The sequence below is a fragment of the Oenanthe melanoleuca genome, chromosome 19 (genome assembly GCF_029582105.1).
Source record: "Oenanthe melanoleuca isolate GR-GAL-2019-014 chromosome 19, OMel1.0, whole genome shotgun sequence".
NCBI lineage: Eukaryota > Metazoa > Chordata > Aves > Passeriformes > Muscicapidae > Oenanthe > Oenanthe melanoleuca.
Window position 1 is genome coordinate 471,567 of NC_079352.1, and position 25,246 is coordinate 496,812.

Sequence of the window (25,246 nt, forward strand, 5' to 3'; positions counted from 1 at the left end):
ATTTTATAAATGACTTGATTTTTTTATAGCTATGTCAAAAAGAAAAAACCGGTTTTTATTATTTTAATGATTGACAATGCTTTGTTTGGATGTTCTTGGGGGAATCTGTATTTTGTCTGGCTTGGTTTGCTGATGCAATAATTGCTTTTGCAGATCTCTGTGCATGGCGTGGCCTCGGCCGGGGTCCCCCTGCCGGTGCAGCCCCCCAGGTTTCTCGGGTTTGTTGTTTGGCAGAGGCACGCACGCTGTGCTGGCAGCTTGCAGGCGTTTCTGTGGCTGGTGAAGGGAGCCTGCGACCAGAAGACCAAGAGAAAAGAGGTAGATTTGCTGCATGGCAAATGTTTGTTAGTGGTGTGGAAGCCAGTGGGTTTGGAAAGGGATAAAGGGGATGTGGTTCCCTTCCAGAGTGCAGCTCTAACAGCATTGCTCCCTGTGACAGGGAAGCAGTCTCTCCTTTGGCAGGATAAGGGTTTGCTGCAGGAGCTCGGTGTGAGAGCTCGTGTGTGACAGTGGGACTGCACCAAAGAACCCTCATCCCTCAGGAGCCTCCTGCTCCCCTCCCCGTGCTGGGGCAGACCTGTGTGGGGTCAGTGTTAAATCCCAGAGAGGCAGCAGAGGAGCAGTGTGGCTCTGCTGGGACCTGCAGCCTGCCCAGGAGGCTGCTTAGGACGTGTTGGCTGCTGGCTGAATGTTCTGGTCCTTGCAATCTGTATGTAGCTACTGCTGTGAATGATCTCCATCCTGTCTTCCTCTCTTTTTAAAACAAGTATTCCACAGTCCTTACTGCAGGCAAGGAGCTGCTGTGGCCAGCAGCTGTTCTAGGGCAGGATGGGAGGATGGTGCCACATCTGCCCCGAGCTTTGGGAGAGGAGGAGGGGGAGGCAGCACCTCACCTTGTGCCTGGCTGCCCCCAGGCTGGGGCTGAGGTCTCCTGCAGGAAAACAGCATCCAAGCTGTGCCCAGCACACCTGGTGACTCACTGGTGTGAGCAGTTGTCAGGGTGTAAGTGAGAACATCTGCCTGTTCCGTACTGGTCCCAGTTAAAACTGGTCTGGAGGCAGAAGTGACTGCAGAGGTCAGGGGTGATTGTGCCTTCTGAGCAGTTGTCACTGGGAATTGTGTGAAGTCTGTTTATAGAGCCTCAGTTACCACTTGTTTTATTTTTCTTTCATGCATCCTTGAGTTGGGGAAGCTCTTGGCTGTGCTGCCAGCACAGCTCCTGCAGATTGGACAAACCTTGAAGGATTTATTTTCTTAGGAGCCCATTTAAGCAGATTGTTTGTTCTCATTCCAGTGCACATTATCACTGGGGGATTCCTAGAATTGCCAGGAGTTGGTTTTGTCCCTGCAGGTGCTTTCCCAAGGAGGCGTGCTGTGCCGGTGTTTGAGAGGTTGGTTGGGTGTGGTTCAGTTTCTCCTCATCTGAAACTCCTGAGTGTGTGCAAGAGATCACCTCCTGCTCAGGAGAGAGTGTGGCTTTGCCTCCTGCAGTGTCAGGAGGGGGAGGACGTGTGTTTCTGCCTTTCTTTACTGTTCCAACTCACAGAATAACAAATTCTCCTCATGGGAGGAGAAGAGCTGGGTGGAGAATGGGCTCAGAGCAGGACATTGGCAGAGCCCCAGGAGATGAGCTCTCTGCTGGGCTGTTTGGGCAGGGGTGCTGCTGACCTCATCTTCTGCTCCCTTATGGTTTAGAGCAGAGTTCTACACCATAGAGAGTTTAGAGCCCTGCCTTGCCCAGTCCTGTGTCTTGGCCAGTTTTTCTTTCCCCTTGGAGTGGTACCATGCTATCTGTCTGTCTGTCTGTCTGATCCCCTTCATGGGTGTTGGCCTCCCCATTAGGAGCATCCCCCTTTGGCCAGCCCAGGAACTGCTCCAGATGTTGTGTGTATCCCTGTTCTCATCTGCCTTTTTCAGGGCTACCAGAAACATTTCTTTGGGATTTTTTTCTTTTTGTTTTTTGAAGTCAGCAAACTCCCCTCTATTCTGTGGGAAGAAGAGCAGCCACAGTCCTTCCTTTTCCACCTCTGTTATTCCTGCTCAGAAACTTTGGATTTACACTGATGCTCTTAGAAATTCCGTTCAGTACTGTATGACAAGGGGCACTTTAGGAATGTCTGTCCTCCTTTAATAGATGTTTTCCCTATGGAGAAAGCTATATATAAATATATATGTACACTTGGGGATTCATAAGATCTAATTTGTTCCCCAAAAATTCAATAAATATGAAGTTTACAAGAAATCTCTTCTGTTGTTGAATAATATTAGTTATTGGTAACCATGCCACAGAAACAATAGAAAATGGGGTTTCTGTGTAGTAGTTGAGAGGATTTTCTGTCCTGTCACCCCTGGCTCAGGGCCTGTTGGTCAGTGGAGTTGGTTCTTGTGTCCTTGCAGCCCCTGTGCTGCTGCCCACAGCCAAATCCTGCTCAGGAGCTGGGCTTGTGCTTGGAGCTCAGCCAGCAGGGCCGGGGTGTTTGCAGCTGGGCAGATGTTTGTGGCTGTGGTGCCATGGGGAACCTGAGCCTGCCAAAGCCACTGCCAGGGAGGTGCAGGCAGAGGGCAAAGAACCCAAACTGCTGCTTTAAAATGGTCCTGAGAAGAGCTCTTAATGCTGACACTTTAGATACAGGAATGTATTCCTGACCTCACCAGTGAAAATGAGCCAGATCTGTGTAGTTTATCTGAGGAAGGGAAGTGATCTGATTTCCCATGTTCTCTGCAGTTGCAGTTGGGATCCGAGGGGTCGAGTGTCCCTGGGGGCACAGAGAGGGGCAGCTGCTGCCCCAGTTTCACATGGGGAGATAAGGGCTGGAGCCAAACTGCTGCTGTCGGGGTTTTTCTGCCCCTGTGTGTGTGTGTGTGTCCATCTGTCTGTCCGTGCTGGGGCTGTGCTGGGTGTCAAAGGCCAGAAGGGCTCCAGTGTCACCACTGGGCCCTGGCCATTGTCCCAGCTGGGTTTTGGTTCCTGAGCAGAGCTGGACAGAGGGGCCAGCCCTTTGCATCGGCCTCTGCTCTCCGCGCCCACGGCATGGCCGGAGTGTTCATCATCCCACTGAGCCAGCTCTGCCCCTGCTGTTGGGCTCCTTGTCTTTTTTTTCTTTGTTTTATTTCAAAGTGGCCTTCTGTAACAAAAGAAACAAAAACAATGCCTTTGGGTGGTTTAGGTGGAGGTGAGGTGTCGCTGCTGTGTCGGTGTGGTTGTTGTCGTGCGCACGCCTGGTAGATTCCTGTAGACATGCAATGCAAGGCTTCTTGTGTCTGGTTTTTGTATGTAGCCTGTGTCTCTTCGGACTGGTTTGCATCCTGAGGGCGTTTTTTGCATTTAAAGAAAAAAAAAAGTGAGAACTGTTCCAGGCTGGGTGGGTACATGGGCTCTGGAGATCCCCTGTGTGCCAGGGGACAGGGGACAGTGTCCTTCGCCCCGTGTGATGATGTGGTCAGTGCTTGTTCGGCCCCTTTGCTTTCTCTGATGGGTATCCAGTGCCCCCAGTGGGGTCAACAGCCTTGGCCAGATGAACCAGGTGACCTCTGCTTCCCCGAGCAGGACTTTGGCTCAGCCTGTCTCGGTGTTCAGGCACTTGTTTAATTAGCTCAGTTAGATACGTGGCTGCTGCAGAGGGCTGGTGGAGCTGGAGTGGAGGTGGGCAGCTCTGAGCACCCCCAGGTGAGGCTTCTCTGAGACTTGGCATGTGTTTTTCTGAACAGTTGTTCATTCCAGTCTCATTTTGATTCTAAAAGCTATGGGGATGAGGAGAGGAAAACCCTCATACTTATGGCCTGTTTTCTATCCCTTGTTATCATTTGGGACAGATTAAAATGGATTATAACACTATCTTTAGGTTATTTCCTCCCTGAGTGAAACATCAGTTGTTAGAAGTGGATGTTTAGTGTTAAGGAAAATAGGCTGTGGATAGAATCAGTCATGGCTTCTTCTGTCCCTGTTGAACAGAACTTGATAATCCAAACTTGAATTATTAAATACCAGCCCGAGCCCAGCACTGGGTGGGTGCAGTCTTGGCAGAGGCTGTGCTTGGCTGTTGCCAGGAGGGCTCAGTCCTTGCCTGGGGCTGCTGAGCAGTGGAGGGAGGCTGCACTGGTCCCTGTCCCTGCAGTGTTGCTGTGGGGACAGGGCTGCTCTGGGCTGGGATGTCGTGTGCTCCTCACCAGCACGGCAGGGCTGGTTCTGCTCTGGCTCTGGGCGAGGCCCTTTGGCTCAGCCCATTGCTTGTGCTGTGGGTAGGAATTGGGAGTGGGAGGGAAATGCCCCAGACTGCCTGGCATCCCTGTTGTGTTTCCCCTGGCAGGCAGGCAGGCAGGCAGGTCCCCGAGCTGCTGGGCTGTGGCCATGGGGAGCTCTGGCCGCTGCTGCCAACGCCTTACGGATACGCCTTAACCTGAGCCAAAAGTGTGGGGGCTTGGCAGGGCGAGAAATCAGGGACTGACTGCAACCACCCCCTGATTTATTGGCTTCTGGTCAGGCCCCAGCCTGGGCATCGCTGGTGGTGGGAGCGGGGACCCCCTGCTCTGTCACTGCCTTCACCCCCTCCCTCTGCCTCCAGCATTTATTTATTTATTGTGTCTCGCCGTGCTCCCCGCCAGGAATGTGGCACTGGAGCTGCTGACTGGGAGCCCCGTCCCTGCCCTGCACCTCACAGGAGCCCCCGCTCACCTGGGCAGGTGCAGTCTGTGTTTACAGTGAGGACGTGTCACTGTGTTACCAATTTACTGAAATACTGAATATTGACAAACTAGACTGTAAAGATTTTTATGTGTTTGGATACATCTGCTATGTGAAAAAGCAACTAATTTTGTACATATTGTATTTTTACTATTCAGCTGTACAATACTGGCTCTTCATGCTCCAGAATTTAGGTATCCAACATGAATGATATCCATGTAATAAGCACTTGCCTGAAATAAATATAAAACTGAAATAAACATGCACTGAAATCAGAAACAGATTTCTGCATTTGCTTCCCTGTGCTTTGCATGCAGATCCCTCACTTTGTTTGTGATTTCCCAGTTCCAAGAGCAGTGCCTTCCCTCCAGACTCACGGATCCGCGGGGCTGGAGCTGCCCGAGGGCCGTGCCTGGATCCAGCAGAGCCATGCAGGGGAAAGCAAAGCCTTGGCAGCTTCAGGAATCTGTGAGAGCTTGGGAAACAGTGCCCTGTGCTGTGCCCTTCTGCTGAGGAGCTGTGCCAGCCCTGCACAGGGCACAGGAGTCCCAGCAGAGCAGCTCGTGCCCGGCCCCTCCTGCTGGGACTGTCCCTGCTGTGCAGGCTGGGCCAGCCCTGCTCACATGCAGCTGCTCTCTGTCCTGCAGGTGCTGCAGCCCAGGCTCTGCTCCCTTGTCTCCAGCACTGGACTGATGGACGTGGATGATCATCCAGCACTGGGCAAGTCAAACCCCACGGTGGTGCTGGGGCAGGTCAGGGTGGGGCTGGAGCCCGGGTGGGCTCAGGCAGAGGGGCTGGGGGGACACCACGGGTGTAAATAACTGCATTAAAATTACTGAGACCGGTGGGATGTGTGGGAAGGACAGAGGGAGCAGAGCCAGCTGTAACCCCACTGTGGTGCTCACGTGCCTGCCCAGCCCAGTCCCACCACGCAGCAGGTGAATGCAGAGCACACAAGGACACTGGAACTTTGTTTAGGCCAACGTGTCTTTGGATGCACTGATCCTTGCTGATAGGGGTAAGTTCCTGATTAGCAGCTGTAATGGGCAGTGGCTGAGGGAGGGCTGCACCCACCCCAGCACACAGAGGCCTTTGTTGGGACTTTCTGTGGTGGAATGGGGCAATGTTCCCTAACTCCCCAGGGACTCATCTCCAGGCAGACCTATTTAGCTTAAAAACCTGGAGCAGCTGCAAAAACTGCCAGTAGCAGCCAAGCAGGCAGGTGAGAGTGAGGAGGGACCAGCCCTGCTGCAGAGGAGATGTAGCTGGAGGAGTTTAAGGGCTTTGAACAAGGACTGGCAGTGATGGAGGAGGATCCCTCCTGAAGTCCAGCAGCTCAGCTGAATTTAATGCAGCTGCAGCACAATCAGGCCTAAAATTTCAGGATGAAACTCTTACTTTTTAACACTTGTCATAAGCCTTTTTCTGTTGGTGGGCTGGGCTGGCTCAGGCTCAGCCAGTGGGTACATGAAAGCTGCCTTAAAGCCATTTAAGGGACCTCAAGAGACTCCTTCATGGTGACCTATTTATTGTCTTCAGCACTACAGCCTATGAAGCTCATCTGAGAAACATTAATTACATCTCACCCTGTCCTCCAGACAGCCTCCATCCCTGTTCCGTTGCTGGAATCACCTTGGGGGGAGAGAAATTGCTCCCAAAGAGCTCCACGGGATGCCTTGACAATAAGTATTTATTCATAAGTTACATTTAAACATAAATAATTGAGCAATAAAGAGAATAATCTGCTCCCAACAAAAATAAATAATACACAACATTGATAAAATCCAATCAGACAGAATGTTCTAACAAATACAGCAAAGTTCACAGATTGGGTTTGTGTGAAACAGCTGTACAGAACATTCCCAACATACCAAAGGAAAATAGTACAGTATTATCTGTACATCCATCACTTCCCAGCCTCTGGGAGTTGGAGGTTTTTCTCACTCTTCTCATTCTTTTAAAAAATACTTTTTCAGTTTTCAAGAGAACAGACAGACACACCTGGAGCACTTCTGGGACTGCAGAGCAGCCGTGGGGGCTGTGGGGGTTGGGCACTGCTGGGACTGGGGCTGTCCAGGCTGGGGGCAGGGCTGGGCTAGGGGCTGCAGGACATTCTGTGTCAGCTCCTTATCTGTGGAATCTGCAGCTGACTCCATCAGCAAGAACCTCCTCCCTCCCTCCCCTGGCTGACCCAGAGACACACTTTCACCTAGCAGCACTCACCTGGGGAAAGCAAGTAGAGCACAGGTGAGAGCTGTGCCCTGTGCAGCCCCAGCAGAGCCAGCAGCCCTGCTGGGAGCACAGTTCCCCACCAGCCCCTGGCACTCCCTGGGCACAGGGCACAGACAGTCCTGGGCACATGGAGGGCTCCACACCCCAGCAGGGGCTGCAGCAGCAACTCGGAGCCCCCCAGCAATTCCAGCTCCTTCCCCTGGCAGGGCTGATCCTGCTCAGAGACCAGCACCTGGTTTGTGTCTGCAGGACCCCACAGAGACCCCCTGAAAGCTCTGCAGGGCAGGGAGGGATCTGGAGGAGGCTGGGCACTGCCCTCTGCCCTCCACGGGCTGTGAATCCATGGCTCTGCACAGCACAGGGAGCAGGAGCTGCCAGCCTGAGCAGGGTCCTGAACCTGCTCACCTGAGCAGCACAGAGCAGGGCCTGGCAGCTGGCAGTGGGCACAGGGTCAGTGTGCAGAGCAAAACAGAGGCAGGGCTGTGTGGGCCATGAAGGCTGAGCAGTGTGAGCCAGTCAGCCAAGGCCAAACTGGGGTTTTAGCTCATGAGCTCCTCACTGCTCCCATGAACTGTGGCATTTAGGTTAAGGCCATTCTCCCAGCCAGGAACCTTATCAGCTTTAATTACTGCTAACTACAAAGCCAAACATTTTAGCAATGTGGGCTCAGACACGTTCTCTTCCATGTTCAAGGCAAAGACAGCGAGTCCAGGACTGTGCTCCTCCAAGGACCCAATCCAGTGCTTGCCACAGTGGGCCTGGCCTTGCCTCCACAGCAGCTTCAGGCAGAGCACACAGGGTGCATCCAGGCTTTACAGGTGCAGAGATTCAAAACAGAAATGGTGCAGTTTTGTCAAATCCCCCCTTTCAACATCACAAAGATGTAGACAGATGTCTTCTAGAGAGGGAAATAGAGAATGCAAAAAGATTTTGTCTAGAAATACAAAGTGAGTGTAACAGGGACTATCAAACACCAACCTCATCTGGTGAAGGGCAAGTTCAGGTTTTAAAAGTCTGTTACCATCTCCTCACTATTTATTACATTACATGGAAGATGCAGTTAAAACACCATTTGGAATTCCAGTGCAAGGAATGCTCCATCCAGTGGCTCCCAGTGAGGCCCCAGGACAGCCTGTCCACGTCACTTGTTCTCAATCAATGTCTGCACTTTGTAGACAAGGTCTCTGGCTATCCTCAGGATCTCTGCAGCATCGTGGTGCTCAGCCATTTCTAAGAGACACAGACAAACATCTCAACTGCCAGCACCACCTTCCTGCCCTGCCACTGACATTCCTGTAGCACTAGCATTAATTAATTACTGTAACAAGCAGCAATCCCAGAGCGTTCCAGGGGGTTGGCTTTGGAGAATTAAAGACACAAGTGGATGAATCCCTTGTGCTGCAAGACCTGGCACTGAGACTCAGAGCTTAAAATGAGCAGGGGTTTGTCACAACAAGAACTGCACCAGACACTCTCAGGAAGGGAGAAGGAGCAAAGTCTCATTACTTTTTAGCAAATTGGCTCTTACCATTAAAAAACTTGATGATATCAGTGAAGTCCATGTTGTTATCACGGATAATCTCTCGATAAACTTCCACAAGTGCTAAGGCAATGAAAAGGACAAAATGTTCTGAAGAGATGTGCTTTGCTGCCCAAATAACTTCCCACACTGTAAATACATCCTCGTACAACAATTCTGAATGGGAATAAACATTACAAGAGCATCTGATTATTAACTGACCACATCCCTCCTCCCTCACCAATGTCTACAGCCCTCACTCAGCCATGACCAGACCCTGATGACTCCTCCCTTTCCTCTCCTCTCTCCTCCAGCCACCTCCTGTCACTTGTGCACGTGAGGACCAAACTGGATTCAAGAACAGCTAGCCCAGCCTGGAGGTGGGGTGCTGCAGAGCCAAGCCCAGGAAGGTCCCTGAACCAGAGTGACCATGTGAGAGCAGCACAGGAGGCCCAGGTGTTCTGCAGGCCTGAACATGTGTGCAGGTGAGTCTCAGCTTTGCCCTGGGCCTGTCAGCACCAACTCTGCTGGAGTGTGCTTGGCAAGGACCCTGGGACCCAGGGGTGCTCCCACTCCATACAGGACACCCCACTCCAAGTACAGCAGCTCCTGAGCTACTGCTGAGCTGCTCCTTGTTATCACAGGCAGGGACAGGAGGTATCAGAGCTTACAGAGGACTGGGATCACCTTCTTGAGCAAACAGGCATCTGCACTGGGCAGGAACTTGGCTCCAATGACATCATCAGGAATTTGCAACACCCCTTTCTAAGCCTGGACTCATTCCAGTGCTGTTTCATTTCAGAGCTGCATTACCTTTCCTGGCTACAAACTCTGCAGTGATCCCAGCTGCCATTCACCATCCTGACAGACACACCAAAACACAGAGCTGTCACAGTTCTACACAACTCTAAACTACAGGCACAGAACATTTTTACCTCTCTTGAAGTCAAGTAGGAACCAGCGATAGCAGAAGTAAAAATGAGTGTAATCTCCATTCTGGTGCATCAATTCAAAAAGTTCTGAGTCCAGAATCTGGAATGGAAAACATCAACTGTGAGGACGTGGTCTGGAAGCAGCCAAGGGCAGAGGTGCTGGGCTCCCACTCTGCTCTGTGTCAGAGCAGCTGCTCAGCACAGAACAGCCCTTTGCTGTGGGTGCCAGTGCTGTGTCCTGGCTGCCCTGACTCAGTGCTGAGCTCAGGAGTCACAGTCCATCTTCAGCATGGCTTCAAAGGGCCAAGGAACAAGGTGATTTTCAACAAGTGGCAAATGTCCATCTCCACCCCCACCTCTGCTCTCAGGCTGTAACTCCACAAATCCACTCACAACTCCTCCTGCCCAGCTCTGAAGTCACACCTGAAGCCCACAGCTGGAGCTCTGACCCTTCCCTGTGGCATCAGGTGGTGCTGAGCCCTGTCTTCCTTCAGAGCCCCTAAAGCCAGACCCACCTGGATGAGGGAGCGCATGTTGGCAAAGTGTGTGTCCATAGCACCTCCGTTGGGGAAGTTCTGGCTCATCCTCTTCATCAGGTGGCTGAAGCAGCTGTAGGCCAGCTGATCTGCAGGGACAAGGCAGACACTCAGTGCTGGCAGTCCTGGGACTTCCTGAACCAAAATAATGGAACTGCAGGCTTGGGAAAAAAAGGGTCTTCCCCTCTGCTGTTCCCTGAGTCCCAGGATTTAGATGAAAGGGAGGTTGGTTCCTGACTCTGAAGCATTTTTGCCAGTTATGTTTCAAAGAATCCAGCCTGCAGTTGACTTTTCAGTGTCAGCAACTGCCACAACACAGTAATTTTACTAACTTTGGTAGAATTTAATCTGGAAGTCAGTGAGTGACAGGGCAGCCCCAAAACATTAATGTTAGCCATTTCAGCAGCCACAGGTGAAAAAACCACAAATCAGAGGCTGCAAGTTTGATTTTGCTGGTGACCCAGCCCTGGTTAATGCAGATAACTCCTGAAACAGCATTTCTAAGGAAAGACCTCACTAAGGATACCAGCATGTCCCAAAGGAAAACCCTTCCTACCATTGTCAAGAATAACCATCAAAGGAGCCAGGAGGTCACACATGCCTTGGACATAACCAACTTCTAGGTGCTCCCAGACATAGCTGTGGAAAGAAGAAATCCTTGTATTGGAGGCTGATTCCATATGTGAGATCAAATCCTAAGCAGCTGCTGAAGGTGTGAGTCTCAGAACCTTCTGACACTTCCCAGAGTATTTCACAGCCCTTTGCTGTTTGCTGCCTGGATAAAGTGGCTCTTTGAGCATGGAGGTATCATCCTGATCAGGAGAAATCCCAACCTCAGAGAACATCCAAAGAACAGTGCTCTAAAATAGGGTCTGTCACTTGAGAAATCTCAAATCTGCATTCCAAACTTGGACCCATGCTCTAACCTGCCATTCTGTCTGTTCCTCCTTCTGGCAAGTTGTTTTAAATTAATTACTGAGAATTCTTATTGACTGTTATTTGCATATTATTATGGTTTATAGATTAGCTTATGGACTGTGACAGAAATGTGAAAGTAGTTGGGTTTACAAGCTCATTACCTGCACATGACGTTTCGGAGCTTCTCCAGGTTCTCAGCAGTAAAATACCAGTAATTCCTGTCACATCTCTGGACATCTTTATCAATTCTGTGCAAATTTAAGGCAACAGTGTCCAATAACTCTATCTAGAACAGAGAAGTTTTAGTTAGATCTGCCAAGTTTGCAGCATTCCCAGGACTCTGTGCAGATTTGCTCTGAGAATCACCAAACCAGAAAGAGCACAATTGTACTCTGAGCAGATAAGGGCATAGAAATACTCAATTACTGTCAAAAATGCCAGGTAAAATACATTTGTTTTCACTGGGAAATGTGCCAAACCTGTCCTATTTCCAAATGGCTATTTCCAGCTAAATAACTTCAGCAGAGAGAAGCAAAAACTATGCTGCTGTGTGACAGCAAGAGCAGCAGAGGTGGTGGCATCTTAAATCTAGATTTAGGTTGTGGTTCAGTTTGACTAGACTGAGGTTTTAGCTTGATTTAAATAACACTAGAGTCTTATCAGTATGTTATTCACACCCCCAGGCCCTGGAAAGTTCTAACTGCTGGAAATGTACCACACTGATTGTCTTGCCCTCTTACTTAAAAAAAAAAACCACCCAAAATTTTCTTACTGCCGCATTTCCAATCTAGCTCAAAATCCAGATGAAAATATTTGGCTGCAAACTCCTCAGTTATCATCCCACCAGGTGCAGTTCTAGTTTGGGAAATCTCACTAATGCTGTCTGAAGAAGTGCAGGGTTTGCTAGGACAGCAGTGCTGTGCAGAGGATGGCAGCTGAGGTGTGACCTACTGTGTAGGACGCAGCGCAGACGGAGGCGACGTCCACTAAATAATCCTGGGAACACAGCTGCTCCTCTGAGACAGAGTCCTGGGCCTGCAGCAGCCCTGCCCTGGCTCTCTGCACGCAGGGTGTGCCCAGCTCAGTCCCTGCCAGCTCAGTGCTGCCCTCCTCCTCTGCCCCCTCCTCGAAGGAGCCGCTCTGGCCGTCGTCGATGCTGGACAGGATGCCCGAGGTCACCGAGTAGTTGCGGGAGGACGGCAGCCCCGAGTCGGGCGAGTCGAACTCCACGGCTGCAGGGGCTGCTGCTGCTGTCAGCGTGGGCTCCTCCTGCCCCTTGGGCTCCTGCTCCACCGAGTCTGTCTCATCCACAGAGATAAACACCTGCCACATGCAAAACACACACTTCAATAGCAGTGATCATCTGTGCTGGGTGTGACCGAAGGACCTGATCTGATCTGATCTCCAGATCTGGAGAGCTGTTCCTCTGCTGACAGGGGATCTGCCTTTGTAGGTGAACCTGAGAGCCCCTCAGGCATGTCCTGCTTAAGAACAGCTGTAGGCTATCCAGAATTCAGACCTGCTCTTCACTCTAACATGGAGACAGCTCCAATGTCTGTCCAGGATTCAGGAGCTGTGCTAACTCCATCTGTGCCTCCAGGGGCTGCACCTCTACAGATGCTGAGCACTGCCCACTGCAGGTGCTGAATGGGAAGGAGTACCTACATCATTGCTGATGGTGGAGTCCCTGTGGATGAGGCGCTGCACGTGGCTGTCAATGCTGCTGCCCGAGGAGAACTTGGCCAGCGTGGCTGAGTGCGACTCCTTCTCGCGCTGCTTCACAATGAGCTCGCAGGCCTTCCACTCAGCCATCACCTTCTGGTACCTCAGAGCAATGTCTGCATCCACCTGCAGGCAGAGACATCCTGAGGCACTGCCCTGCTGCCCACAAGGCACTGACACTGGCAGGGAACAGGAGGGAGAGGTCTCAGACTGAAAGCCCAAAGGATGCCCAGGCCTTCTTGCTGCAGCAGCACATCCTGTGACTGGAGAGGAGTAGTCAGGTGTGGGGTGTTAAATGCAGGGAATTAGCAACACTCTAGGCACCAGAAAGGATCCATGTAAGCAGGTGTATACACTGTCAACAGCACCGTGGTGTGACACACGACAGAACAAAAGATGTCATGTGAAACCTCACACAGAAATCAGATGCAATCTCCAGAGCAAGTGCTACCTCTGCCTGTATCATCCCTAATTCCATCACACCTCCTTCCAACTCCTCTGTTTTAGCTCTGCCATAGCCCTTGTGAAGAATTCCAGGTCACACTTTATAGACACCAGCCTGTACAGTCAGATCCTGGCAGAAACTCTGGAATCCCAGCTCCCACAGCCCTGTCCTGTGGCTGCACGGTGCATGGCCAAATCCATCTGCACTGGGCACCACAGGAATAAAGGTCTTTGTCACTGGTGACTCTCTCTTTTGAAAGACAGCCACAGAAACCCCCTTGAGCTGTTAAGGAACATGTAGCAATTTTACTACTCTGTCACTTGTCAGGAGCTGAAGAGAAGCCACAGTTGTGAGCTGGCTCCAGGCTCCGTGCTCCGCTGGCTGAGCTGCCACCCCAGCACTCATGCTCAGAGCTGCAGGCTGTTTGTCACTTCAGGTAGCTGGCAAGTCATAAATCATCAAATACAACAGTTATGGAGGGCTGGAGGACAGCCACATCTGGGAGTGGAAAACTACCATCAGAAGACAAAGATGATAAATCACCTGCAGTGACTTCAGTTAAGGACACGACGAGTGCAGGTGTTATGGCAGTTTTCATGTCACTCATTTCACAGACTCCTACGCTCAGTGTAAGCTTCAGTCTCCAACAAGCCATTCCTTTGAGGAGTTAGCTATTACTCTTGTTTACTACTGGTGTTGAGTAGCTCATTGCAATTCCAGATAAGTTCAGGGTACCCCTGGATCAGTAGGGTACAAACTCAGGGAGAAACATATTCTGTAGGAGCCTGTGTTCTGCAGATCAGATCCTTCCTATTTTGTAACATCTCTGTATGAATTTACTGTCATTCCTGTCACACAGACTCCAGTATTTATCTCCTCTTGCCAAATCCCCTATGTTCCAGCTGTACAAATGCACGTGCCCTTTGGAGATGGGGTTAGCATCCACAAGAGATGGCTTCACATCTCCCACTTTGAAAACTAAGCATCTGGGTCCTTTTATTCATTTCCAGACCTACCTTTAATTTCTACACATGGATTATAAATCTGATAGTTCATATACCTGTGGAGATCAGAGAGATCAAAATGCAATCTATGCAAGAAACCTGCAATATCCTTTCTTGAAAATCTGAGATTAAAAAAAAAAATGGAGCAGTGCTCAGTAGAACATTCCTGATGTACATGCTAGAGCCAGAAAATCTATAATAAACATCTACTAAGATGACTGAATTCAGGGGGGAGAATCTGGACTGTGACCCAGTTTGAACACTGAAGGGCTCTGTTTCTCCATCTGTGTTCAGAACTGGCTTTTAAAGATTATTGGGAGGAAAACAACTCAAATTTCCACAGCACTGTTTAGTAAAAAGGAAGCTGCTTATAATGTGCCCCATTTGCAAGACACTGATTTGTCCATGGCAAGGCTGGAGGTCAGGCTGCCCTTCTGCTCTGCAGGTGCTCACAGGGACATAAATTACTCCTTGGCATGTAAAGTAATTGGGAGTTAGCAAATGCCAAATGTTTTGATATATAAACCACTCCTTATCAATTTAATCCAGAACAGAATCAGCTACTGCATGAGTGCTACCTCCCTGGTAATAACACTAACTGAAAAGCAAATTAATGTGTTATTTATATTCCAGGCCAAACCTCATTACTGCTCCATCCAGTTCAGCCAATCTTGGGGTGATGTCAGAGAAAAGCAATGTTTTACCACCACACAGAAACTCCAGAGAGTCCATGTGGGCTGTTCCCAGCTCCAGCAGAGGTCCATGCATGCAGATGCAGTACCATGGAAAAAGGGAGTTATTTCAAGGAGCAGTCTGAAGTATAATTCAGCTAACACACCATATAAAAGAAGGGTGAGTGAAATTCCCATCCAAATGTCAATGTTTCCCCATTTTGTAAGTGACAAATTTGTGGATACAGGGTGTGTTCAGGGCACGTGCATGCCACAGGCAGAGCTGAATGCAAGTTGACTTCAAAAAAGAAAGAACTCTAATTCAGTGACATTCTGACATTAAATGGTATCAAATGGTATCAAAACCCCTCTGCTAGCATGTGTTACTCATGTTTTCAGTAGTGTTTTTCCCTTGGGAATACTACCCAGTAATGAAGACCAACAGTTGCTATTCAGAAAACAAAACCTACTCTGCAAATGTAACTCAGATTCCACGGAAGCCGTGGCTTACCTGGTCCATCTCCTTCTTGGCCATGCCAAATTTGTAGTGACCTAACAAGAATGGCCACACTTCCTTCCGAATCTCATGCTGGACCCCACCATAGTAAACTCTTCTTAGTAATTCCAGTTCCTTGTAGTTCTACAGTGGCCAGGAGAAAGAGGTGTTGAAATACATCTGTGTTTAACTCAGGTACATTCAGAGACACTTCACATTAAGTACAGAGACACTGAAATACATGCAGGACATTAAATAAATTCTGCAACTTGATTCAAGCCTTTAGGGCCTTAGCTGATATCCAGTCTATATAATATAGGCTGTCATGCCTTCCATGAAAATAATCTAAATTTGAATAGATATTTTGAAAAGATAAATTTGAATAGAATTTGCTTTGATACTAGTTTATACCTTTGCCATCATCAGAGGAGCAAAGGAGAGAAGAGACTCTAAGAACTGACTCTCTCAGTAGCTGAGAAGCGACCCTGTGGTCCAACACCTCTGGTGTTTCTGCTGCAGGTGATTCCCTGCCCAGCAGAGCAGAGGGGACACGAGAGGGGACAGAGACTCGAGGGGACGTGGCACTGACCTTCCTGTCCTTCTGGTACTTGCTCCAGACCTCCTTGGTGAGGCCGGCGGCGGCGCTGGCGGGGCGGTCGGGGGGCACGATGCTGTGGTTCACCAGCGCCGACAGGTGCGTGCGCACCGTGGACAGGTGGCGGCAGTGAGCCAGCCCTGCGGGACAGGGAGGGGACAGGGACAGGGACAGCTCAGCATGGCCCTAAGGGGACAGGGACAGTCAGCATGGTCCTGCTTGGGGACAGGGACAGCTCAGCACGGCCCTGGGGGAACAGGGACAGGGGACAGCTCAGCATGGTTCTGCTCAGGGACAGACAGGGACGGGGACAGGGACAGCTCAGCACAGCCCTGGGGGAACAGGGACAGTCAGCATGGTCCTGCTCGGGGACAGGGACAGCTCAGCACAGCCCTGGGGGAACAGGGACAGGGGACAGCTCAGCATGGTTCTGCTCAGGGACAGACAGGGATAGGGACAGGGACAGCTCAGCACAGCCCTGGGGGAACAGGGACAGGGGACAGCTCAGCATGGTTCTGCTCAGGGACAGACAGGGACGGGGACAGGGACAGCTCAGCACGGCCCTGGGGGAACAGGGACAGGGGACAGCTCAGCATGGCCCTGCAGGGGCAGGGACAGGGGACAGGGACAGCTCAGCACAGCCCTACTCAGGGCAGCTGGGAGCCCCAGGGACAGCCCTGCCTGCACTGAGCTCCCTCTGCACTGTATGAGAATGAGCAATTACAGCAGAGCCAAAGGTTGAACAGAGCAGACACAGACCAGCAACACCCACGCTGTGCACTACCCTGCCATGTACAACCACATTTTGTCTTCACTGTCATCACTCCTCCCACTGCCAGCTGCAAAACTCACAAATACTGACACACTGACACTGCAGTTACATCCACCCTACTGCCCTGAGTTTAGGGTCAGTCTGCTTTCTAAGCCAAACATCCCATGTTGTTTAGATAAGCATATGGATACCATGTGGGCCAGATATAAGAAGCTTCACTTACATCCATAAAAGGCTCTGGAAATGATCTGCCTCTTCATGCTTTCACACAACATCTTTAGTGGAGTTCTGTGGAGAGACGTCAACAGGACAAGAGCAGGTGGTGAGGACAGAGAGCATCAGGAATTTCACACTGATCCCTGTGTACTACACACAGCAATTTTTTTCTCTGCACCAAGATTTATTTAGTTAAAGGACACAATAATAACAAACTCCACTTACTAAAGCACTTCCCCCACCAACATTTTGGCCCCAGATTTCCCCCTGGCACACACAGCCAGAATTGCTGCAGGTGCACTGTAGAGGTCTGTGTGAAATTGAACTGTTGCTCTTCATTCAATTGTTAATAATTTGTAAATAAAACATTCCTAGAGCTGAAATATTTTACACTAGACAAAAGAACGAGATGCAATTTTCTATCAAAATGTGACTAGAGCATAGTTTAATAAACTGAATTTCTTGCTGCCTAACTTGATCTTTTTATGTTAGAAATCGCTTGAAAATTGTTACTTGGAAATCTGTACTCTTTCTCTTGAGTGCTGGAACCAGTCAAACCTTCCTGCTTTTACCTGTGGCATGCACACAGTCCCCAGGTAAGCTCTGTGCACAGCCTGCTCACCGGTCGTGGATGCAGTTGCAGCAGCTGGGAATGTCGTAGGGAGAGCTGCCCATGGAGCAGGAGATGCAGGAGGAGCCCTGGCTGCAGTGCTCCAGCTGCCACGACAGCAGGTTTGCCCCAAAGCCTTGCATCTCTATCATCTCACTGGTGTCTGTGGAAAAACCAAACAAGACAGAAGGACATCAGCCTTTTCCCTTCTGTCCCCCTCTCCTCCTGTGCATCCTGATGGTTCATGCTTCACTTCTCAACAGGCTCTGAACCTTGGCTCCAGAAACAGGAGAGCAGCATCCTCAGAACCACTGCTCTGGGCCTGCAGCATGCTGTGCAGGGTCCCTTCCCAGGAAGCCAAACCCCTTCACCATTTGCCCCTCTCTTGCCCATGCACATCCCAGTTTCTGTTTCAAGAGAATAGAGAAAAGGGTGCTGCAGTAACAACTCAACTGGTTCTTGTGCAATACTATGGAAATGTTATTTATGGCCAGAAGAGATCATCTAGCCCAACCTTCTATTTAATTCAGGCCTCAGAATTTCATTTTGCAGTTCCTGGAATCAGCCATGGAGCTGCTGGTCCAGCCACAGTGAAAGCTGGAGCATGAAAGAAATTAAGGCAAACTGAGTCAGTTACTTTCAGAAGATGTTTCTTTCCCCTCCAGATCCTAAAGCACTGCACAGGACAGTTCCAGTCCTGCTAATGTCCACACTATATTTATAAAAGGATACTCTCTACAGGAATATGTGATTCAACTTGTACAGCTTATCCTGAATTATCCCTGCTCCACCAAATCTATCTGCCTTTTTAACCAGCTTCAGAAAGGCAAATCAAAAAAATCAGCAGCTCCCTTCAGAAAGATTGGCTTCAGCTCTTCAGCCTTCCCAGCTGGCATTTGAACTCGTGGGGGTTTTTGGTTTATAATAAATAACTGGCCTTTCAGCTCACCCGTGATTAAAATTAAGGCAAATATAATAATGTATGTCATAAAGTATGCCACTAAATTAACAGTTACAAGCAAAATCCAGTCCCCTGGGCTGTGCTTTTAAAACAGATATTTGTTGAGTGGTGGGGGGGACAATTCCAAACCATCTCATGCATTTTAAATCAAGGTAGCACAAAGCATTTTAGGAGTGCCTATTAGAAAGTGGGCAGAGGTGAGGGAGGAATGGACTAAACCCATTTGTTAACAGAAAAAGCACAGGCTCATGCGGAAGCAGTCATGTGTGTTTCACTTCACAAAACAAAGTGGGATGCAAAAATGCTCTTCACCTTAATTCTTCAGGAAGGAGCTGAATGACCCAGTCTTTATTGCAGCTTCTTATTGGGTTCAAATAAAAACCACTGGATAAACATTTTTAGATCATTAGTTTTTGCCTCCCCTCTGTAGACAGGAAAATTGAGTTTTTCATTTTTTTCATTTTTATTCTGTTTTTTAGAGAAACAAGGAAAGAACCCCACAGAACCTAAATATTCAGATGAAAGGTACCTGAATTAGTGAAGAATTAGAGTGAACAGCATCTTTTATTTAATTGTAGTGGTGGTATCTGTAACTTCAGCTACATGCAAAAGTCGAGCATGTTGCAAAATGTCAAAGCAGATGGCTGCAAAACCTGCTACAACAGTGTTGTCATTATGGGATGGGGCTGCTGGAGAGACAGCAGCCCAGCCAGGCTATTCCCAGACACATCCCTACCTCTACCATCCCCTTCAAGATTAAATAACCAAAAGCAGACACCTGACAGCCATTCTAGTGGCATAACTTCCATGTTCTATCAACTGACTACAGACTAAATTGTGTTCCTTATACTTAATGTGGATGTGGCAGTTAAATGTTCTCCTTCCCGTTCTTGCCCATATCCAGGCACAATCAGTTAGGACACACTGAAACTTTCTAAACTGTCCTTTTTCAAGGGGAACACTATTTTTGGAACTTCTTTCTGTCCATGCCTTCCAAGAACTCTTTATTAACTTGGGCTGGGCTTTATCAATTTCCAGGGGCTGCTCCCTTGGGATAAGGGTGTGGGCAGCATAGAAGAATTGAGGCTCTCCTTGAACACTTTTCATACCCTGTCTAACCCAGAACTTTGGCACTGTACAGAGATGCAGGGCAATTACTGTCTCTTGCAGTCAGTCCCACCAGTCCAGGGTATAGGAGAAAGCAAGGACTCCTCAGAATTCAGAGCTAAACTACTGGATGCCAAATGCACACACATCTTGAGAATACCAACTTAAATAATATGAAGAAATAGATGACAAATTAGTGGAGGGTGGTGCAGCTCACAGCTGATCCTCTGAAGCCCCCCCCAGCTTATGGATGCAAGTGGAATGAAAGCACCAACCCCAGGCAGGCACTGCATCTCCACACAGCCTTCCCTGCACACTCTGCTACCTCGTCTGTGAGATCACAAAGCTCTCACGCTCTCCTGAGAACCTGCTCTAGTATCCAGCCCTTATGAAGGTGGGGCAGGAAGCCCCACAGGAGAGGAAGTTTGGGGCACAGCAGCACACACATGGAGGGAGAGGGAAGATGCTGCTCCCACTCCCCACAGCTGTGAGTATTCCCAGCCTCTCTGCACAGTCACCTCCATCTCCAGATCATCTCATGGGGTCAGTGAAATGTCTTTCCCTGCAATAATGCCAACACTGTTGTATGCAGCAGTGGAAGGAGCTGCAAGAGAGCTCTGGGACACAGGGGGAGGAGGATAAAAACCTTTCATCCTATTAGGAGCTGTGAGGTTCCGAGAGCAGATCATTGATAGCATTGCGTGGAGCTTATCTTCCTCCTCCTCATCATCGTCAACAGAGGTAGAGCGGCTGGCAGCTAAGTGGTGGTAGTTAATAGTTACTGCTCAAAGAAAATAGTGAAAGAGGAGCATAAGAAGAAAGAACTCAATGCTGTGGGAAAGCTCAAAAGGACATGGTCAGCAAAGACAAGGGACCTGAATCCTGCTCTCTGCTCGAGGGACAAGCTCTCATCAATGAGTGTGAAAACGGAGTTTCTACAGAAACAAGGCATGCTCCACCAAACCCAGGCCAGCCTTGGCCAGTGCACAGGCTGTGAGAGCACATGTGGCACACCATGGCAAGGGAGAAAGACCCCAGTGCCAGCCTGCAGCAGCTGAGCATGCTTTTGAGCAAAGCTCCATGGGAATTCTAGGCTCCAGCTAGCTTCTGTCCTTCACTGTGCCCTTAGCAATGCTGTGGCCCCTTCTCTGAAACCTGTGCCAGATGCATCTGGACAGCAAACCCTGGCTCCCAGCTGTGTGTGGCTCTGCAGACAGGCAGAGTCCTGCCTGGCACAGCCCCTACACCAGGCCAAGGCACCAGGTGCTTCTGGTGTGTGCAAGGACTTACCTGTGCCAGCCCAGGAGCCCTGGCAGAGCCCAGCAGGCACTGTGACCCAGGCCCAGGCTCAGGAGGCTGCAGAGGAGACTCCTGCTTTCCCAGCTGCACTAAGCCCCAGTATGAGCAGTAATTCCAAATCCCCTGTAAACTTCAGCGTCTGATCTTCCCAGGAAATTCTTGCTTCTTTGCCAAGGGGAATAAAACTGAACATGCTGCTTGAGAACTAGCTCAAATGCCTTCTTGCATGTAAGGAATTCGTATTCACTGATGACATGAGGTGGTTTGGTACTTGGGAATTCATTTAGTTTCCTTGGAAGGGCCTTTATTTATCCATTGTTAAGTTTGTGCTTCCAAGCCAGGAAAACTTAGCCCCGGGAACTCTTGGGGTACTTTTAAGAGTTTATGGTTGGGTTTTTTTCCTAATAACAACATTATGAGCAAGCATTGTGGCCAGTAAAAACACCCTCACTTCAGGAGCAAAACTGCTCTTGGCTAGTCAAGCAATCTTTTTTCTTTCAGTCTCAGTTTGCAAGCCCAGGGGAGTATTTTGAAAACTTCCTCTGTAAAACACAGAGTAAATATAAGATTTCCCAACTAACTACATTTCCACTAAGATAACAAGTTTCACTGCATTAAGGAAACCTAAGATGTACCTGTTGATCACAATTATCTCTCAGGGAAATTTATTAGAGGTTTGTGGTTTTTTACCCCCTTACAAAAACGTGGCTGTCACCTGCAGGTACTTTCCAAGATATTACTCCAAGATTTTCTCATATGCCTGATTTGGGTTTTTTTTGTTTTTTTCAAACAAAGCAGAACTGTGGCACTTACTATTATCGTGCTTGTGTCCAGGATAAATAATTCTGAAGACATAGTCTGTGGATGTGTCCTCAGCTGGCATCTCCTCCAGGTCCACTGATTTGTTGCTGTTCCGTTTTCGAAGCTTTGGAAACACCTTGCCCTAGAGAAAAAAATAATTCCATACATTCAGCTGTGAGTGACTAACAGAGTAGAACAAACTAAGTACTGCAGACCTCTGGCATCTTAAATCTCCAAACTTTCAATGTTGGGAGGAGCTGAGGGAGAAAACACTGGAGTCATACACAGCTGGTGGTTTAGGAGTAGTTAATACTACTTTTCTTTTGTGCTCTAAACCAGCCTTTTCTTGTAATCTGTGGGAGCTGGGCACCCCAGCAGCAGCTGGCAGCAGCTCTCCCCAGTCCATCTGAGTCTCACTTCCATTGTGTGGGTTTGTATCTTGATGCAACAGCAGATTCCAGCTCACTGCTCAACAGGGTAATGAAGGTATGAACAATTTTTATAGACTACGTGTATAAGAAGCAAACTGGACTAAGTGGAGTTATTTTGCATCCTGCTTTACCATAAAGCAGCTGGAAGTCAGTACCCAGAACCTGTGGAGCAGAGACAGCAACACTAGCCTCACCCAAGAGCTCACCAGAAGCAGCAGTACCTTGCCTTGCTGGGACCACAGCGGGGGCTCCAGCTGGCCACGGGGCAGGAGCCCATTTTCCAGGCAGGACAGGAAGGCCAGAAGGTGCCCTCCTTGGGGGAAGTGCAGTGGAGGCCTCTGGGTGCCATCCTGACTCACCAGCACTAGGGTCCATCTGCTTTCTGCTGCAAGGAGGACAAGGGGAGTCCACACTGTTACATCACAGCCTCAGTTTTCTGCTCTTACCTTCTAAGAAAATTTTATTTGGGATCATCTCTAAGTAGATAAATAAACCTTTGGATGGCACATCCTTTGAAAGGATGACATTCTAAAGGAACTCAAGATACAACAAACTGTGAAAACCTCATACACCTGGACTGGAGATTTTAACACTCATTCCCACATGGCCAGAACTAGTCAGAGGAAAAGCAATCACTCCAGTGGCTCTCCTGTCTGTGTATGTTTAAGGAACATATGCCTAAGGATTATGCTTACGTTGCTGATGGCAGTGGATGCAGACAATCTGGCTCAGTGGCACAATCAATGCATAGTCCCAGTAAACACTGAAAGGGAAGGAAAGTGCAGGAAACATTGTTTGTTTCTATATCCAGAAATGCTTGCAGTTCCAAACACCTGATACAAAGACTCTGCTAAGTTAATAACCACTTATTAAATTTGGTGAATTAAAGTAAATTATTAGTCAAGTAAAATGGCAAAGGAAACTAGTTTCTCCACATTGGATATTCTGGTCCCAGGTTTGTACAACCTCTGCTTCCCTCTTCCCCTCCCCTTTCTCTTTCCTGGTGCTCCCCCAGCAGGTGACACAGTGCTTCCCAACTTCCCTGAATGCAATGAGTACCTTTTCTCCAGTTCTGAATCTCCAAGGGTTCCATTCATCAGCTGGTTTGGAGTCCATTTTAATGTCAAACTATCTGCTGATTGATGAAGTGAGAGATACCCAGGAATTGCCTCCAAGTCATCTTTCTGTTCACAGAAGCAACAAACAACCCAGATGACTCAAGTGCACAAAATATCTGCATAAAATGTATGTTCCAGTCTTTCTAAGCCATGCAAGTTCCAAAGCTGCAGTGTCTGGGAAGTGCTGAGGGAAACCCTAACAGCAAAAGTACTGGTATATAATAATGCTACTGGAAAGAGGGGAAAAACCACAAGACAGTCAGCTGGTTTATGAAATACAGTCCAGGATGTTTGTTCCTGCCTAGAGGCCCACCGCTCATTGGCACTGGTCAGGCAGTGCAAGCATTTGTCTGGTGTCAAACCTGGCCCAGCTCAGGAGAGGCAAGCAGCAGGAGCTGTGTGCTGAGAACAGAATGCAGCGAGCCCTGGCAGGTGTGAGCTGTCCCCAGCCCCAGCCCCAGCTGCACACACTCACTGGCTGCACCAGCACGTTGTTCTTGCCGTAGAGCAGGTGGGTGCGGGAGTTCTGGTGCAGGGACTCCACGTACTCGCGCGCCGAAGCGGCGAAGCGATCCTCGGACGTGCTGCCGCTGGAGTGGCGCTTCCGGATCTGCACAGACACAGACACAGGGCAGGTCAGAGCACAGGGCAGCACAGCAGGGCACAGCACAGCACAGCACTCAGCCTCAGAGACTGCAAGTCTTGGGCAGCCAGCCTTTGCAGAGAGATCACCTGCACTCTTCACTCTGAACTTCTTGTGAACTACCTGGTCAGATCACAACTGACAAAAGCCACAGAATTTAGTGCTGGATCTCAAACTTTTCTGCATACAGATAAAGAGGACACTGTGGCCCAACTGGACTTGTGATCTGTGATAAAGCTCCGTTCAGAGGAGAGAAGGAAGGCTGTTCCACACTCAGGTATGTCCCTCACGGGGCTGTTTGACTACCAGCCCTGCCCTGCCTCAGAAGCAGGCACAGAGTCAATACCTACTCCCAGGGCTGGGCGCTTGCAGGGCGAGTCCTGGCGGCCGTGGGCGCCGTGGATGCGGTGCCGCTGCACCAGCTCGTCGGCCGAAGGGTCTGTCCAGTAGTGGTCAGCTGTCTTCAGCTTGGTGTACTCCAGAGCACATGGTCCAACTAGGCAAAGAGACCAAGGCAGAGACCTTCTGAGTCTGCCCTGAGACACAGCCAGGGCTAGCCTGCTGCCTGAGCACTGAAGGTGAGATTTCCTTCTCAAGCCAAGTGAGTAATAACAGTGACTGATCCTATGGGATCAGCCCAAATACAGACAACGTTATAATAATGCATCGCTCCTATCACCCAGGGCTGTATGAGAGTATTCCTGGAGGACACAGTACCCTACCACAGCAGCATTAGCAGTTCCAAACTGCCAGCAAGCATTCAGTAAAAACTCATTCCCATCCTGCTTTCTGATCCAACCAATAATTACTAATAAAATCAGATGACCAGTCTCTTCTGGTCTTGTAAGCAACAAAACAGCTTCACTGTTGCTCTATTATAATAGTTAACTACATACAAGATATAAAATTCACCTCTTGTAATACTGTCATAATGCAAAATTATTTAAGAAACTATTTATTTTCTTCAGCATAAGAAGTAACTTTGCAAGAACTCACCTAGAAGAGAAGCCAGTATTGGGCCACAAACAGGATCTGCCAGTAAAGCTTCCTTTTCATAGTATTTACTAGGAATAAAAGATCAGAGCCCAGTTAAAAACATTAGTTGGTATGAACCATTTGAAAGCCTGAGTTTAGCTACAGGTCTAACACAATGGGCCTCTGGATATGCTCATCTATTTTTCAAGTGAGCTTGGAGACGCAGGAGCTTGCCTTGTGCTCAGTGTGTTTACCCAATATATTTGATTTGGGGCTTTGGGCAGAACTGCAATATGGGAACAAACAATAGCTCTCTGCAAGCAATTTTGTCCATTTTCCACAGAGACAAAACAATCCACACATTCTTAAAGATCTCTTCCATCTGTGAGGAATCATCTTGAAACACTGTGAAGAACAATGACCTACTACATTGCTCTTGGAATGACCCCAAAGTCTTGCCACTGCAGCAGGCAAAGCTGCTTTATAAAACCACATAGCAAGAAATCCAAACACCCACAGTTCCTGAATGCCACTGTCCTCTGTGGTGTGTTCACTAGATGGG

General features: G+C 49.1%; 1 protein-coding gene across 8 annotated transcripts in view; it reads right to left on the reverse strand.

Moving 5' to 3' along the window:
- Positions 1-1,935: 1,935 nt before the first annotated feature.
- Positions 1,936-25,246, reverse strand: part of SGSM2 (small G protein signaling modulator 2) — a 43,803-nt gene continuing 20,492 nt past the window's right edge. The window contains exons 5-24 of one of the 8 annotated variants that reach the window (XM_056506733.1): positions 24,706-24,773; positions 24,060-24,205; positions 23,542-23,676; positions 23,008-23,132; positions 22,644-22,711; positions 22,170-22,333; positions 21,530-21,659; positions 20,064-20,198; positions 17,362-17,512; positions 16,747-16,811; positions 15,746-15,891; positions 15,172-15,300; positions 12,484-12,666; positions 11,770-12,141; positions 10,980-11,104; positions 10,457-10,539; positions 9,880-9,989; positions 9,368-9,464; positions 8,442-8,609; positions 1,936-8,143 (exon numbers count right to left, since the gene is read on the reverse strand). In XM_056506733.1, coding sequence (XP_056362708.1) covers positions 8,055-8,143; positions 8,442-8,609; positions 9,368-9,464; positions 9,880-9,989; positions 10,457-10,539; positions 10,980-11,104; positions 11,770-12,141; positions 12,484-12,666; positions 15,172-15,300; positions 15,746-15,891; positions 16,747-16,811; positions 17,362-17,512; positions 20,064-20,198; positions 21,530-21,659; positions 22,170-22,333; positions 22,644-22,711; positions 23,008-23,132; positions 23,542-23,676; positions 24,060-24,205; positions 24,706-24,773 — 2,689 coding nt within the window. In that variant the 3' untranslated portion in view covers positions 1,936-8,054. The remainder of the gene's footprint in view (positions 8,144-8,441; positions 8,610-9,367; positions 9,465-9,879; positions 9,990-10,456; positions 10,540-10,979; positions 11,105-11,769; positions 12,142-12,483; positions 12,667-15,171; positions 15,301-15,745; positions 15,892-16,746; positions 16,812-17,361; positions 17,513-20,063; positions 20,199-21,529; positions 21,660-22,169; positions 22,334-22,643; positions 22,712-23,007; positions 23,133-23,541; positions 23,677-24,059; positions 24,206-24,705; positions 24,774-25,246) is intronic. The other 7 variants (XM_056506736.1, XM_056506734.1, XM_056506735.1 and 4 more) reach the window with 7 other exon arrangements.